Source organism: Chelonoidis abingdonii, chromosome 3 (assembly GCF_003597395.2).
Source record: "Chelonoidis abingdonii isolate Lonesome George chromosome 3, CheloAbing_2.0, whole genome shotgun sequence".
Taxonomy (NCBI): Eukaryota; Metazoa; Chordata; order Testudines; family Testudinidae; genus Chelonoidis; species Chelonoidis abingdonii.
The window spans coordinates 157,321,871-157,337,991 of NC_133771.1; the positions used below are offsets into that span (position 1 = coordinate 157,321,871).

Consider the following 16,121-nt stretch of genomic DNA (forward strand, 5'->3'; position numbering starts at 1 on the left):
AAGACCCCGAGTATACAAATTCCCGCCCCTGACTTTAAACAATCCAGTTCTCTGATTGGTCCTCTGGTCAGGTGTTCGGTTACCCTTTTCAGGTAAAAGAAACTTAACCCTTACCTTACCTATCCATTTATGACAAACCCCCTGACAGATTTTTGCCCCAGATCTCTAAATGGCCCCCTCAAGGATTAAACTCATAACCCTGAGTTTAGCAAGGTAATGCTCAAACTACTGCACTCTCTGAATGATTTGAGAGCCACTCTCAGTTCCCTGGCACTTTACATGCCAGCCTGTAAAAAGCAACCAGGTCACAAAGCTACTCTAGATAAAGACCTATTATTACATGCCACTAAGATCATCAAAGCCATTGGGGAAGAAACAGAAGGCCCTCTGTCTCTTCCTCTGCAGCTGCACATCCCACATCCACCTCACAGCAGCAAGTTTGGAGACTTTTGAGTATCTATACCTTTCCCTCCACCATCTATTTTTTTGACACCAGCTTTTGAATTTTTAGAAAGCCTGGAATTGAATTACCTCAGACAGTTGTGTTTTAGAGGTGATCAATATGAGGTATTCTATTCAATTTCAGTTGCTTCCTATCTCCTTCCCCCCTTTCCTATCCTCTTTGGGGGCCCTCTCATGAGATATTATTAAAGAAAGAAACAACATTTCCCTTCTAAATCTCATCACATTGGAAGACATGCCTCTGGAGTTCAGAGGGAAAGGATTTTACTCACATTACTTTCTAATCCTGAAGAAGGAGAGCTGACATCCAATCCTAGATTTGAGATTTCTCAGCAAGTTCATCCACCATTTCAAATTCAAGAGGATAACTCTAAGCTCAATATCCTTAGATTTCTTAGACTGGTTTGTGGTTTTCAGTTTCTTAAAAACATACTTTCACCTATCCATTCACTGAGCATACAGAAAATACCTGAGATTCTAAGTGGGAGCTTCCCACCATCAGTATTGAGTTCTGCTCTTTTGTTTTTCAGCTGCACATACCAGAGTATTCACCAAGTGCATGGCAGTCATGGTGGCCTATCTAAGGACCCAAGGGAGTCAGATATACCCATACCTCCACGATTGCCTTTTTCAAGAAAGTGAATGTTCCATTCACAAAATCCTACATCTTTTCACCACACTGGATCTCAGGAAAAACAATAAAAGGTCATCATTGCTGTTGACCCAGAAAAAAGAGTTCATTGAGGTAGTGCTGGTAGATAAACTCAGCTGATGTGGAATCTGCCATAGGGAAGACTCAAGACCATACCAGATCTTATCAGCCCGCTGTAGGCTTACTCACAAATGTCTGTAAGAGTATGCCTTATAGACCTGGTTTATATGGCCTCTTACACGTACATTACACAGCATGCTAGACATCACCTACATTCCATACAACTCTGGTTGAAATCTGTGCATCTACCCAATAGACATCGCATGCACATAAGGGTTCAGGTTCCCCAAAAAGTCTTGTATCATTAAACTGGCTGAAGGACCTTCTCCTTGTATACAAGGAGTACTATTTTCTCCTCCCTACCTACCAAGAAATTGGTGACAGCTGCTTCCACACTTGTGGGGAAGTTCATCTAGACTACTTACAGACACAAAGGTTCTGGACTCCTGAAGATACTCACCTTCACATAAACTTTCTAGAACTTAGAGCTATTTGTCTAGTGTGCACAACATTTCTTCCCATGGTGCATAGATTAACAGTCCAGGTAATGACAGACAACACAACAACGTTTTATGTCAAAAGACACAAAAGAGCACATTCATTCCCCCTCCTACACACACACATACACACTTTGCCAAAAAATTGTTCATCTCTGGAACTAGTGCATTTATCACTGAATCACACAAATAGCTCTGCAACTAGTAGGCTTGCAGAATGTCATAATGGACCAGCTCAGCAGATAATTTGCAAATGACTGCCAATGGACTGTCAAAGACTCCATCCTACTGAGCAGCTTTGCAGGTGGGGATACCTGACAGTTGACCTGTTTGTTTCAGTTTGGAACAAGAAATGCCAAACTTCCTGTTCAAAGGAAGGCCTAAGTCCAGGCTTCCTGTTGGATGCTTTGCTTGTCTCATGGTGTCTGTTTATTCACCAATTTTTTAGCCACCAATCCTCTTAATACATAGGGAACTCAGCAGGATTCAGCAGTAGTGATTGTACTGGCCCCAGCTTGGCCCAAACAGCTAATTAACCTGTCAACTCACCCTCTGATAACATCACCTGTCTTACTTGATATAATATGATTTCCCAGAACAAAGATCAGATCCTTCACCCAAACCTAGCATCACTGCATCTGACAACATAGATATGGGCTGGTCAATTAATGTCAAAAGAAGCTGCTTCTGCTGATGTCCATGATACTGATACATAGCAGAAAGGACTCAGCTAGACGACCTATTCAGCCAAATGGAATAGATTCTCTCTTTGGGCTCTGTAATGCCACTGATCTCCCTTAGAAGCCCCATACCTACTATTTTGGGCTGTCAGCTATCACTAAAGCATTTAGGGCTATCCATCAGCTCCATAAGTGTACATTTAGCAAGAGTACCCACTCACTGTCCTCCACCATATTTTACCACCCTATAGTTGCTAGATTTCTCAAGGGCCTTATTCATGCATTTTCTGCAGTCCAGGGGCCCTCTCCTTCAGGGTACCTAAATGCAGTCTTAGCAGAACAACTTGCTGTCTATACAATCTATCCATAAAAATGTTCTTTTGTAGCTATAACATCAGCTCAAAGGGTAGGGAAGATTCAGGTCCTCCTGGATGGTCCACTTGACATGGTGCTCTTTGAAGACAAATATCAGAGGGGTAGCCGTGTTAGTCTGGATCTGTAAAAAGCAACAAAGAGTCCTGTGGCACCTTATAGACTAACAGACATATCAGAGCATAAGCTTTCGTGGGTGAATAACCACTTCGTCAAAGACAAAATGACCCTGAAGTTTAACCCTAAATTTTACCAAAGATTGTTTTAGATTTTCATCTGATTCAGATGATTCACTGTCCAGTTTTCCTTCCAGGTCTCACTTAAACAAGGGGATGCCAAATTTCACACCCTTAATGAGGTTAGGGCTCTTTCATGCGATCTTGACAGAACAGGACCTTCAGGAGCTCTCCCATGCTGTTTGTAGAATTTGCTGATAGGGTGGAAGGTCAGACAAAATCCACCCAAAGACTACCTAAATGATATCTAATTGTATTAGATCATGCTATGAGTTAGCTAAATTAGGTTAGAGCCCACTCCACCAGGGCTCAGGCAACTTCTTCAGCTTCTTTGGGAAACGTCAATTTCAGCAATTTTCAGGGCAGCTACATGAGGATCAGTGCGTGCTTTTATCCAGCACTATTCCTTAGCTGAGACCTCAAGATCTGACGCTCTCTTAGGCAGACCTGTCTTGCAACTATTATTAAAATAGGACTCCAAGCACCCGCCTCCTGATTATGAGGTCCTTGCTTGCTACTCATTAGAAGTGGAATCCATGTTGACAATCATTCAAAGAAGAAAAAATGGTTACTTACTTTACAGTAACTGCAGTTCTTTGAGATGCATTGTTCTCATTGATTCTCTGACACACCTTCCTTCTCTGCTACTTCAGAGTCCTATATCATTTGAATTCTGTAATGGTAAAGGAACTGAAAGATAGTTAGGTCCATTCCACTCTTTATGTCCTTCTGGGGTGTAATTGCAATGGCATCTAGGGCACAGGTACAGCCCCAATGGACACTGCTGGCCAAAAAAATCCAATCTCACGTGCATGGGGGACCTGTGCACCAAACCACAAGTTTAATCTATGTAGACAATGTATCTCAATGAACCAGGGCTACTGTAAGGTAAATAACATTTCTTTCTTAGGAAAGAATGAATTATATCTTGCAATCATTCTGAAGTTGTATATTGCATCTTATTTTTCAGGAATAATTGGTTGTGGATACTTTCATCCATGCAGAAAATTCAATCCTGAAATATGTGATGTGATAAAGAAATTAGTTCCAGCTGGCAGAGTATTGTGGCAATGGACTAAGGTACAGAATACAGGAAATAATGGAGCTGTATTCACTATCTATTAACAGGGTGCCTATTACCATAAGTTAGGTGCTTATTTCAAAATTTTAAAACATATCTTTCATAAAACTACCCAAAGTGGTTCCCACTGTGATCAGGGGTCAGTGGGGAGGGAGGGAAATATGGATGATTCTCTTCCAAACTATGCTCAGAAATAAGGTTGAAGGAACAATAATCCACACCGTGTAGAGTCAAGCACAGGACTTTATTACGCACAATGCTGGTGGAGTGTCACTTTGGTTATGAGGCTCAGAGACACTGCAAAAGAATTAGTTACAATAGATTATATATGGTGCTCATTGGGTGGAGATAAGGGAGAGGGGTGGGTTTTCCCAAACCGCTGGATAGGTTCTAACAGCAAGACAAAGATAAGCACAATAAACCAATGGTGTAAAAGATTACATAATGGTTCCACCCATGGCTCAAATTAACATATTGCTGACACACAGGTAATTACCTCCAAACTATGTCTATTAAAGTGTATAGGTTAAATTCTAATTTTGAGGTCCAGGGGAATGAGGTAGCAGCTCTCTTGGTTGACCAACAGGTACATTCCTAGAGATATAAAGCGAAAAAGCAGTAATTAGTACTTAACAATTTCACAAGTTTACCCTTGCATTTCTGTGGGCTAGGACTGGCATACATCTGTGAGGGGAGGGTGTCATAACTTATGTCAATCATATTAGGCCTCTCCCTGAACTTTGTCTAGGATCTGAGAGGTATTGTACCACTATCTCCTCCCTGCATTAGGGAGTAACCGTGAGGCCTTTCTCAGTGCTGCATGTGTCTATAACTCATGATAAGGATGCCCAGTTACATTCGAAGTTATGCTGACTCCGCTCACTGACTTGAAACACACAAGGTTATCTGTTTACCCCAGCTTCCTCTGAGCTATGTATTGTTCTCTATTAGCCAGTCCCCATAGCCCAAGCCAAGCTCTGGACTCTGGACCTATATTGAAAAGTTCTTAGTAGAAACTGTAGTTAAGATCTTACATCCATAGCTAATGGATTCTGACCCTTCAAAGATCAACCAATGTGAAATGCCACTCAGAGTAGATTACACAGATGTTCCAAATGTGATCAAGAATGCTCGCTGGGCACCTTGGGCTTGGCTTTCCCTCAATGGGGTCTGCTTGCTCTGCTGGGTTCTTCATATTGGGCTTTCCCTTGATGAAACTCCTATGCTCCACTGGGCTTCATGACCATGGCTCCTCTTAGAGGGGTCTCAGATACTCCACTAGGTTCTGCTAGGCTCTTTGGATTAGGGCAAAGTGGTGGGGGAAAGTGGTGTTACTCCCCAAGACCATTCATAGTGCCAATGAGCTGTTACTCACAATAGATCATGCAGCTCTTTATAATTTTATCCTTTCTCTTTTTTCTTTTGGGGCTTCTCTACACACAAAAGTTGTACCATTTTCACTATACTGGCATAGTAAAAGATGTACAACACTCCTAGTATGGACACAGTTATATTAATATAAAGTATCAGAAGGGTAGCCCTGTTAGTCTGTATCCACAAAAACAATGAGGAGTCTGGTGGCACCTTAAAGACTAACAGATTTATTTGGGCATAGGCTTTCGTAGGTAAAAAACCCACTTCTTCAGCTGCATGGAGTGAAAATTACAGATACAGTCATAAATATATATTGGTACATGAAGAGAAGAGAGTTACCTTACACGTGGAGAACCAATGTTGAAGGTCAATTTTGTCAGTGTGGATGTAGTCTCCCAATAATTGATGAGGAGGTGTCATATCAAGAGAGGGAAATTGCTTTTGTAGTGAGCCAGCCACTCCCAGTCCCTATTCAAGCCCAAATTGACAGTGTTAAGTTTGCAAATGAATTGTAGCTCAGCAGTTTGTCTTTGAAGTCTGTTTCTGAAGTTTTTTTGTTGAAGTATGGCTACTTTTAAATCTGTTATTGAATGTCCAGGGAGATTCAAGTGTTTTTCTACTGGCTTTTGTATGTTACCATTCCTGATGTCTGATTTGTGTTCCCCTTTTATGTAGACCAACCAGTTTGGCCAATGTACATGGCAGAGGAGCATTGCCTGCACATGATGGCATATATCACATGAGTAGACGGGCAAGTAAATGAACCTCTGATGGTGTGCCTTACATGCTATCATGTGCCAGCAATGCAGGAAGTTCCCTGAGAGATTAAGGGAGAAGGAAAAAAGAAAATCAAGGAAATGGTTTCAGGAAATGAAAATAACCCGTTTGTTAACAGTGGTCAAGCAGTTATCAGATCTTCTGCTTTAGAATGACAAAGGAAGGGACCTCAAGAGCAATATGGAGTTGTTGGGGGAACAAGTGACCACAGGTAGCCAGGAGGAACAGTGGCACCAGCAGACCCCTCCACAAAATAAAAGGGGCAAGAATGAAAAACCTGCCCCCTCCAGGTTGCTCCTAGTGCAAGGACCTGTGGGCAGAAGTGGAATTAATTTCCATTCACCAAGTGTGATTTCTGTGGGTGGAGAATGGACACATCTTACAAGGGGACTCTAGGTGACTATCCTGGGAGCAAAGAAAGATTGAAGCCAAATAATACCTCCAGTAAAGTGAGGAGAGCAAAGGGAATGAAACACCTTTCCATCAGGCAAGGTGGGGAGGTGTGTGATAGAGTGCTGGTAATCAGCAACTGAACCAGCGCTCTGGTCACTGTTTAACTAATTAAGCCCCAGATAGGGCCTGATCAGGAGTGGTGCCAGAGTTTCTGGCAACCTAGGCAGAATTCGGGAGGCGGCATTTTGTGCGCTCCCCACAGGGCGCACGGGAGCTTCCGGTTCCACTCCTATCGCACCGCCGAAGAAGAACCCTCCGCTGAAATGCTGCAGGCAGCAGCGGCAGTCATTGAGCTGCTCAATTGCCTACCGCTGTTTTCCGCGGCACGTCGGCAGAAGGTCCTTCTTCGGTGGCGTGACGGGAGCGGAACCAGAAGCTCCTGTGTGCCCCCTAGGGAGCGCACAAAATGCTGCCTCCCGAATCCTGATGCCCTAGGCGACTGCCTAGGGTTGCCTAATGGAAGCTCTGGCCCTGGGCCTGATTAAGGAGATGAATTTGTGATTATCTAATCAGATTGGGGTTAGGAAGTTAACAAGCTAACTAGTCCATTAACAAGGAATCTGGATAAAAGAGCACAGGAAGGAAGTGCAAAAGGTGGGTGGAAAACAGAAAAGAAAGAAAGAAGTTATCAGTGCCTGAGAAAAAGGCATTCTTTCAGTGGAGATAGTTTTAACCCCTCCCTCTGCCCTTTCAGGAGAAGGGGTAGTGAAACTGGGTAACATAAATATCACAACTGCCCTAGTATGTAAAGGTGGTAGAGTGAACCACTATAAATAAACTGCATGGGGGTATTGATGAAATGGAAGGTCTCTGAGTAGTCTGAAGCAAAGAGGATAGGAGTGGAAGCACCTCATCACAGGAAATCACACTTAACCAACCATAAACCTTTTAAACAAAGTTTTTGTGTATGGGATTTCCTGCAGTTTTAATACAGCAAGTTTAGGGGCTCATGAAATTGAGAAAGAGATGTCCATCTACTTTCTCTAAGGTGTGTGAGGATATGGACAGTGTGGGGATGTTTGAGATAGGAAAAGAGACACAGCAGAATGGGGAGGAAATGGAAGGGAGCTAAGTGTATAGGAGGGCTTAGCAAATCCACATCGGCCCTCCATGACTCCAGTACAATGATGCATTCCTGGGACAGGAAACTCTTCAGTATACTGTATTTCAACTGAATCATGTATTTCAAACATGTAGGGTGTTGAGAGCCAGGAGACCATGAGTTCAAATCTTACCTTTTCTGCTCACTGCTGTTTATATTTCTGTGCACTTCACAGCCTTGATTATTGAGCATACCTATACCTTAAGAGGAGGTCAAATATCAACTACTCCATTTGACACATAAGTTAACTAAGAGGATGCACAAAGTAATTTATAGTAGAACTGGGAATAGATACCAGATTGCTAATATGACAGACACCACACTGGCTCTCAGAAACAAACTGTCAACCCTTTGTGTTTCTCTATGTAGTCTATAGTTATTGTTCTAACCACTAGACTACACTCCTCTCTGACAGCCAAGAACAGAACTCAGGTTGTTCTTTGAGTGATTGTCCATATGTATTCCACTTCTGGTGCATGTGCTCCATGTGTGCAAGATCAGATCCTTTTGGCCAGAAATGCTTGGGGCCATGCTTGCACCCTGAATACAACACTCCCTACCCCCATTACTCTGTGCCCAACCATTACTCTGTTTTGTCTTACTGCCCAGGGCTGTGAGATAGAACACTTAGCAATGTCTGTTTCTCTTGCAGACTGCGTAACCCCAAAAATGTTTCTGTAATAGTTCTGTAAATTAGTTCTTAATATAGTTGGAGTAGTGTTAGTTAGTTAGTGTAAATAGTGTAGGTATTGTGATAGACCCAGGCCAGTTGGGAACAGCAGAGTAGTAGAATGGAGATATACTGGCCAGTGGATAAGCAGTTTTCTATTCCCTGAGTGACCAGAGCAGGGGCTGCTCCAGGCTAATAAGAACACCTGACTCCAATTAACCTACTAACAGTCATGTGAGACTGTTAAGCACCTGACTCTAATTAAGGCCCCTCTGATGCTATATAAGGGCTCACTCCAGTCAGGCCAGAGGGAGCCAGGGAGCCAGAGGAGAGGAAGTGTGTGTGAGGAACTGGGAGCAAGAGGCATGCAAGATGCTGAGAGTGAGTAGTCATACTGCTGGAGGACTGAGAAGTACAAGTGCTATCAGACATCAGGAGGAAGGTCTGGTAGTGAGGATAAAGAAGGTGTTGGGAAGAGGCCATGGGGAAGTAGCCCAGGGAGTTGTAGCTGTCATGAAACTGTACCAGGAGACAGCTGCAGTTCACAGGGCCCTGGGCTGAAACCTGGAGTAGAGGGTGGGCCTGGGTTCCCACCAAACCTCCCAACTCCTGATCAGACAAAGGAGGAATTGACCTGGACTGTGGCTTCTACCAGAGGGGAAGGTCTCTGAGCTGTTTCCTGACCCACAGGGTGAATCTGGGAGGTGAGCAAATCCGCCAATAAGCGCAGAACCCACCAAGGTAGAGGAGGAACTTTGTCACAGTATGCACATTGGATTTAATAAAAGAAAGAAAAAACTCTATATGTTGCTTCATAGTTTTAGGGAAATTTTTCCTGGTATTAGGAGCTAGCCCTTGTGACTCAGCCAAGGCCTCCTGGGTTCAAGAATCGCCTGTCTTGTGAGGCATTCATGCCACTAAATAACTGTCAGTCAAGATGCCTCTTTTGCTGTGAGGAAGGACATTGCTCTATCTGTTGTTCTTTCTCAAAAAGAATGCAGAAAACAAGAAAGGCTCACCTTAGGCTTTTTTTTTTGAACTTTTTTTAAGGCCTACCTCAGAGAAAATAACTACCTGAGCCTGAACAGCCTTTGTCAAGGAGTGCTCCTGCTAGCTCTGACTCAACCCCTAGTTCCCAGGGCTTTTCTTCTAAGAAAACCTTGGTTTCAGAGACTAGCAAGACTGCCAGTTCCTCCTTGGCAAAGTCTTCTGATGGTGGTAGGAAGAAACACTGTTCCTCTGTGGAACATAAGTACAGGTTGCCTTTTCTGGGCCTTAGTGGGAAAAAAAATAGCTCACTTCACCTCACTCCCTCTAAGGGTAGTCCATGGCCTGGAATGTGTCCCACTGATACCCTAATGAAGACCGATAGCTGACTAACAGTACTATTTCAGGAGAAATTCCAGGCTATGCCTGGTACCAATTCTGTGGTGCTGATGTCAATTCACTCTGTATTGATGACCTTTGGCACCCATGAGACTGGTACTGACGATCTCTTTTCCACTCCTCTCAATTCTGACCTTCTCAGCACAGAAGTCATTTGTGGTACCAACTGACCTAACAGAACCAACTATATTGTCCTCTGTAGTAAAGGTTCCTCCTACAGTACTAGCCACTGCCATGGTACCTGGCACTTCTTCACCACTGACAAGATCACTCTGTAGTCCTCCTCCATCCCTGGAGGAGGAATATTCCTTTTCTTCATCAGTCTCTGAAAACAGCAGGGAAGTGTCCCCTGTCAAACTCACCAAGTTCTCACTCATATTATCCCTGCTGGTCTGTGAGGGAGTCTAGGGCCTGTTATTTTATGCACAGACTTAGGCTTACGGATCCTGAAACATTCATGGACTAATCTCAGTCATTGGGAGTCTACATGCCAGTGCCTAAGAGAAAGCAAGCCAGGCCTCAGAGTTATTCCATAGAGAGTCCCTTTGCATATTAGAACACTCAGCAGAGAACCTCAGAGCCACCAAGGTAGAGACAAAGATTTCAAAGATAGAGACCTTCTGCCTCTGTGTCTTCTGCTACAAAGTCTGCATCCACTTTGAAACCACAATTTGATACTGTGGTCAAGAGCCATTCTGTAGAACATCTAGAAGATCTATATTCTTTTTTGCCCCTTTTTGGAAAATGCCTTTGTTATTTTCAGGGAGCCTGGGACTTCGTCACCTTAGATGATTGGGTTGTAGAGATTTTCAGAGTGAGTGGGTATTCTTTAACATTTCAGACTCTGTACCTTCACTCCACTTCTCTGTCTTTCTTCAGAGACCTCTCTCACAAGAGACCTACTCCAAAAGGTGGACAGACTTCTACATGTCTGAGCAGTGGAATATGTTCATTTGCAGTTCAATGAGAAGGATTTTTATTCACCGTATTTTCCCAAAGAAAAAAAGGGAGATGGTGCCTGATTCTAGAATTGAGGGAGTTCAGTGCCTTCATCAGCAGCTTCAAGTTCAGAGTGATAATCTTAGCCTCTTGGTAAAGGGAATGTCTGTGTTTGGGTGGAGAGGTTACCTGGGCCATCATCAAATATGAGGATCTATGGACACCTGAAGAATGCCTTTGCATAAACATGTCAGAACTCAGAATGATTTGTTTGGTCTGCATGGCATTTCTTCTCATGATACAAGGACTGACAGTGCAAATCATGGCAGACACTATGACAGTGATGATCCATGTGAACAGACAAGGAGAAACTCAATTGTCCCCTCTCTGCCAGGAATCTGTTTGCCTTTAGAACTGGTGCATTTGCCATCAAGTCATCCTGATAGCTCTGTATCTGTGAGGACTATTCACAACTAAGATACTAATCAATATATTTTAGAAGTGGGATTGAGATCTCTTTTGTAGTTTAGCAGTTTTATTTAATGAAAACCAGAAAAATATATGAACTTTTGGTTATGTGTTCTAAGTGTTGACATTTTACATATAGGGCTTAATCCTGCTCCCACTGAAATCAATAAATTTTTACCACTGATTTCACTGGGAGAAGGAGGCGGCCCAGGTTGCAATATATGAAAGCAAGTATCATTATTATTTTCAGTGTGTATTACTCTTCTTTCCTTTTAGATGTCTTTGAGTTTGAACAATAACTATATTTTTGGCTTTAGGTAAAGATGCTGCCTACACCATCCAAGTTTCATTATATCTTCAATCTTCGAGACCTTTCCAGAATTTGGCAAGGAATGTTAACTATCAAAGCAGGAGAATGTGAGGATATCATTACCCTTATGGCACTTTTTAAAAATGAGTGCAATAGAGTCATTACTGACAGGTACAATAATTCTATAATTTTTGTATGTATTATAATATTTAGTATTTTTGGGAGACCATTAATTCTTTTCACAGATGCTCTCCATCTGATGTCAAGGAGAGGTCTGCACAGAGATCCATGTTAGAGTATGTCCTTTGGTGTTCATTCAATAATTCTATAATTGCATATGTTTTACAATATTTAGTAGTATTGGGAGACCATTATATTTATGGTCATATACTCTTGTTCTTTCTTCAGGGATGAAAATCAGCAGTATAGGGCCAAGTTTAAAGATGTTTTATTTTTCTGCAACCATCCTGCCTTGTGCTTTTATCCCAACAAATATCAACTTAGGTCTAAATGGGCTAGGTCAATAATTGGATGGAAAAACTCCAAAGGACATGTTCTAACTTGGATCTCAGTGCAGACTTCTCCTTGACATCAAAGAGAGGGCTGGTGTGAAAAGAAGGTAGTATAATGACATAAATTTATACACTGGCCCACATATCGTAATTAAAAGTATAATGTAGTCCACTCTGCAGAATGAGTTTGACTGCCCTGTAATAAACCAAGGAACTCACCACACTAAAGTACCAAAATCTGGGGAGAGTAGGAAGTAAACCAGGGAAACTAGACAAACATCTGGTAAGAGTGCTAGCCTGATACAAGCTCAGCGTGTTGCAGGTGGATCCCTGCTAACCCTATGGTGGACCACTCTGCCACCGTTAGGGCCCTGGGCTGGGACATGGTGTAGTCGTGTGGGCCTGTGTTCCCCTACCCTCTGCCACCCCATTGGCTAGGAGGCTGTATCTGTCTACTAACTGAGCCCTAGACTGTGTTTGATGCTTACCCCTGCCTAAGGGCCTGGGCCCTTGAACTGTTCACTGCTCTACCCTGGCTGTGGATTGGAGCCCTAGAGACAGCTAATTTCCCCCTTGTACAGACTGCCATTCCAGGTGTGTGACAGCAAAGGGGCGTGGCCTCTTGGAGATTGACAGTGAGGGATAGCAATGCACTTCTACATGCCTACACTCAGGAATCATAGTAAAATTCTAGCTAAAGTGTAGTGATCACCATTAAAAATCAACCTTTACTCACAATTACTACTGAGATCTCAGATAATGCAGTTGTTTCCTATTCTAATTCCCTAGGGAAATTCTTTCATATTTCAAATATCATAGGTTAGTAACTGAATAAATGTTAACTTTTTATGAACAGTTATATATATATTGTATTTCTTCATGTATATATTACAAAGTGAAAGTAGTAAAAATGCTGCGCTATAGACAGCAACAGGAAACAGTGTGTAATAAAGAATAAATTCTGCCTTATTTTTCCTTCTTATTAATCCTAAACTCAGAGGTCTTGAAGTGGTACATGCCCTGTATCTTCTTTTGTACTTTTGTCAGCCATATTTGCAGATCATATCTTCGTAAGATAAATTTGTCTATGCTAAAATGTTGGGTATATAAACATTTCTATTCAGCACAATAGATTTCACACACTATTTATCTACTTCCACCCTGGCAAAACCAAAAGTATAAAAAATTTATTTCTTTCTCTCTGACACATACTTAGCCTGTGGCAGTGTAAGAGTTTCTGATGCACATGAGCCCTGAGCCTTTGATCAGAGATTTTTGGTACCAGTGCCTATTTGACCTGTGCATGCTCCCTACATAACCTTGTAGCCTGTAGTTAGGCTATATAGGGCTGTGGGGGTGACCTGCCCTCAGTTCCATCTCATCTGCCTTTGGCCAGAGAGAGTTTAGTGTGTGCCTGTTTTCTCTTTATATTAGTGCTTAATATTAGTGGTAGTTCTTTATATTAGTAGCAGGTTTAGTACCTTTCAGTTATTGGAATGGCTGATTTAGTTTATATAATTTTTTTTGGAACCTAAGAAAAAAAACCCACATTTTTTGTTTTCTTACCATTGAGGGGTTCAAACAAATTTTCTTCTGCCTGGAATGTCAAGCTCCCTGGGATTTAAAAGGTGGCTCTGCTGTCCAGAAGCTGTGATGGGCATTCCCAGTGCATATGTTGTTTTGGAGACTCTCATATACTCAGCAAGTTCAAGATTTGCGCTTCTTTTAAGGGGAGATCCCATAAGAACAGGGAAATAACATATAGGCTCTTAATGTTGTAGCAAGTGCTAAGACCAGCTTTGGATTCAGGTGCAGAGAACCCTCCTCTACAAGGGCCATCCACTTCGGTTAGTGCCCCGTTGAAGTCAAGATCATGGTCACCAAGACTTTTCAAGGTAAAAAGAGCAGTAAGGTTCTGGTCTCTGATACTTTCCACGAGACAGGCTGATAACTGCGCCAGCAGTACAGAGAGCTTCCTGCTCCAAGTCTAAGAAGGGGGATAAGAGGAGCAGAACAGAGACTTCCTCCTCAAAGAAAACTCAGTCACTGAAGACCTCAGGCCTGGAGAGAGGTGCTAGTGAGACTCTATGCACTTTGGGTACTATGAAACACTGTAAGACTTCAACTAAGTCCTGTACCTCAACAGTAAAAGGCTCACTACTGAAGACTACTGTTAACAAGAGAGCAGCTTCAATGGAATCCGCAGTCCCCTTGGTACTGACATCAATGCCCCAGATAACAGCATTGGGAACATCATTGGTGCCCATACCAAGTTCATTTGTGCTCTCAGTACCACAGGAGTTCCCATACCTGAACGACCTTGTGGTACCTAGTGAGTCTGAATATCCCCTTCCTGTCACTTCCAGACACCTCTCGATACTGAGGCCTGCTTGGTCACCAATCACTTCTGTTTTATGAGAGCTGTCTCTTTCCCAGCTTCTAGTATTCAGGAAGAGGGATTGTCACCTCCTGTACAATATGTGGAGGAATAATCCATCTCAGACTCAAAACTTGCTGTTCAAGGCTCTTCAGTTTACTCCAGGAGACATTATTCCCTGATGCAGATGCAAGAAAGGCAGAATATCAGATCCCTGCCTATTAACACTTGAGATGACAAACTCTGGATACCTCCCCCCATGGCCTTATGGTCTCCTCATTGGCCTTACTGGAATCCATGGGCAATGTACTGCCAGTAATTTCTCTGGGCCCCAATTAACTCCTATAAGGAATAAAGAAAACCTCATTACCCGGTATCATCCATCCCTCCCCTGCACTGTGAGTCAGAAGAGAAGACCTTTGAGGAGCAAGAGGCAGGAGTGAATACAGAGGTTATCCCCCTTACAAATATATCTTTCATTCCCTGACGAGGCTGTACTGCCACCACCACCATCAATAGCTGATGACTTTTGTCAGTTCCAGTACTTGATGAAGCAAGTTGCTAACACCCTGCAAATTCCCTTTGAAGAAGTCCAAGATTTCCATTACAAGCTGCCTGGCATATTGCACGCTTCTGCTTCAGTTTGGGTGGCAGTTTCAGTTAAGCCCTTCTTGACACAGACATGATCATCAGGCAAACTGCAGCAACAGTCCCCACTACATGCAAGCAAGCTGATTAAAAAAATATTACATCCTGGCCAGGCATTTTGATTTTTTGTTTTCTCACCCAGCACCAAATTCTCTGGTCATGTGAATTAGGCAGGCAACATATCCAAAAAGTCACCCCATAAGAGCTACTCTTCAGTGCCATTATAGTTCAGGATAGCTAATCATCAGGCACTGATGTCAAAATATGACTACCTGAACTATAAGTTTAATGTTTTTATTGACCATTTGCCACAGAAATACCAAGAACAGTTTAGTGCCATAATAAAGAAAGGTCAGCTCTTGGCAAAAACATCTTTGCAGGCTTCACTTGATGTGGCAGATACTGCAGCCAGGTATATTTTCATCACAAGAGTAATGAAAAAAGTTTCTTGGCTTCAGTTGTCTGGTTTTCCTTTGGAAGTGCAATCCACAGTGGAAGATTTACCTGTTGAGGGTCACAAGCTTTTCACAGATTTCCTGGACGACTTGCTTCATACCCTAAAGGACTCTAGGGCAACACCTGCAAGTAAGAACTCGACTCCCATTTTCTAGCAGATGCTCTCCTCATTACATGGACAAAAAGTCTTTTTTAGGCATACCCTTAAAGATCTTCATCAAGATCAGACTGACCAAGCCAAGGTAATTTTGATTGCACCAACTTGACCAAGGCAAGTTTGGTTTTCTTACCTCATCATACTCATCCCTCACCCTCTCATCCTGTGGCAGCTCCCCTACCAAACTTCTGCTGTTCTCTTATGATGTAGGTCAGATACTTCACCCCAGTCTGAACATTCTGCAAGTACAAGCATGGTTCTTCTTCGAGTGCTTGCTCATATTCATTCCAAGTAGGTGTGCGCGCGCCGCATGCACGTTCGTCGGAAGAATTTTCCCTTAGCAACACCCGGCGGGTCGGCAGGCGCCCCCTGGCGTGGCGCCTTTGCGGCACCGTATATATGCCCCTGCCGACCCGGCCGCTCCTCAGTTCCTTCTTACCGCCCGTGTCGGG

At 42.9% G+C, this 16,121-nt stretch overlaps 1 protein-coding gene across 1 annotated transcript in view; it reads left to right on the top strand.

Moving 5' to 3' along the window:
* The window catches only part of DNAH8 (dynein axonemal heavy chain 8), a 621,721-nt gene that overhangs the window by 433,939 nt on the left and 171,661 nt on the right, over positions 1-16,121 (top strand). Inside the window, exons 59-60 of the mRNA XM_075064269.1 lie at positions 3,930-4,039; positions 11,527-11,690. Coding sequence (XP_074920370.1) covers positions 3,930-4,039; positions 11,527-11,690 — 274 coding nt within the window. The remainder of the gene's footprint in view (positions 1-3,929; positions 4,040-11,526; positions 11,691-16,121) is intronic.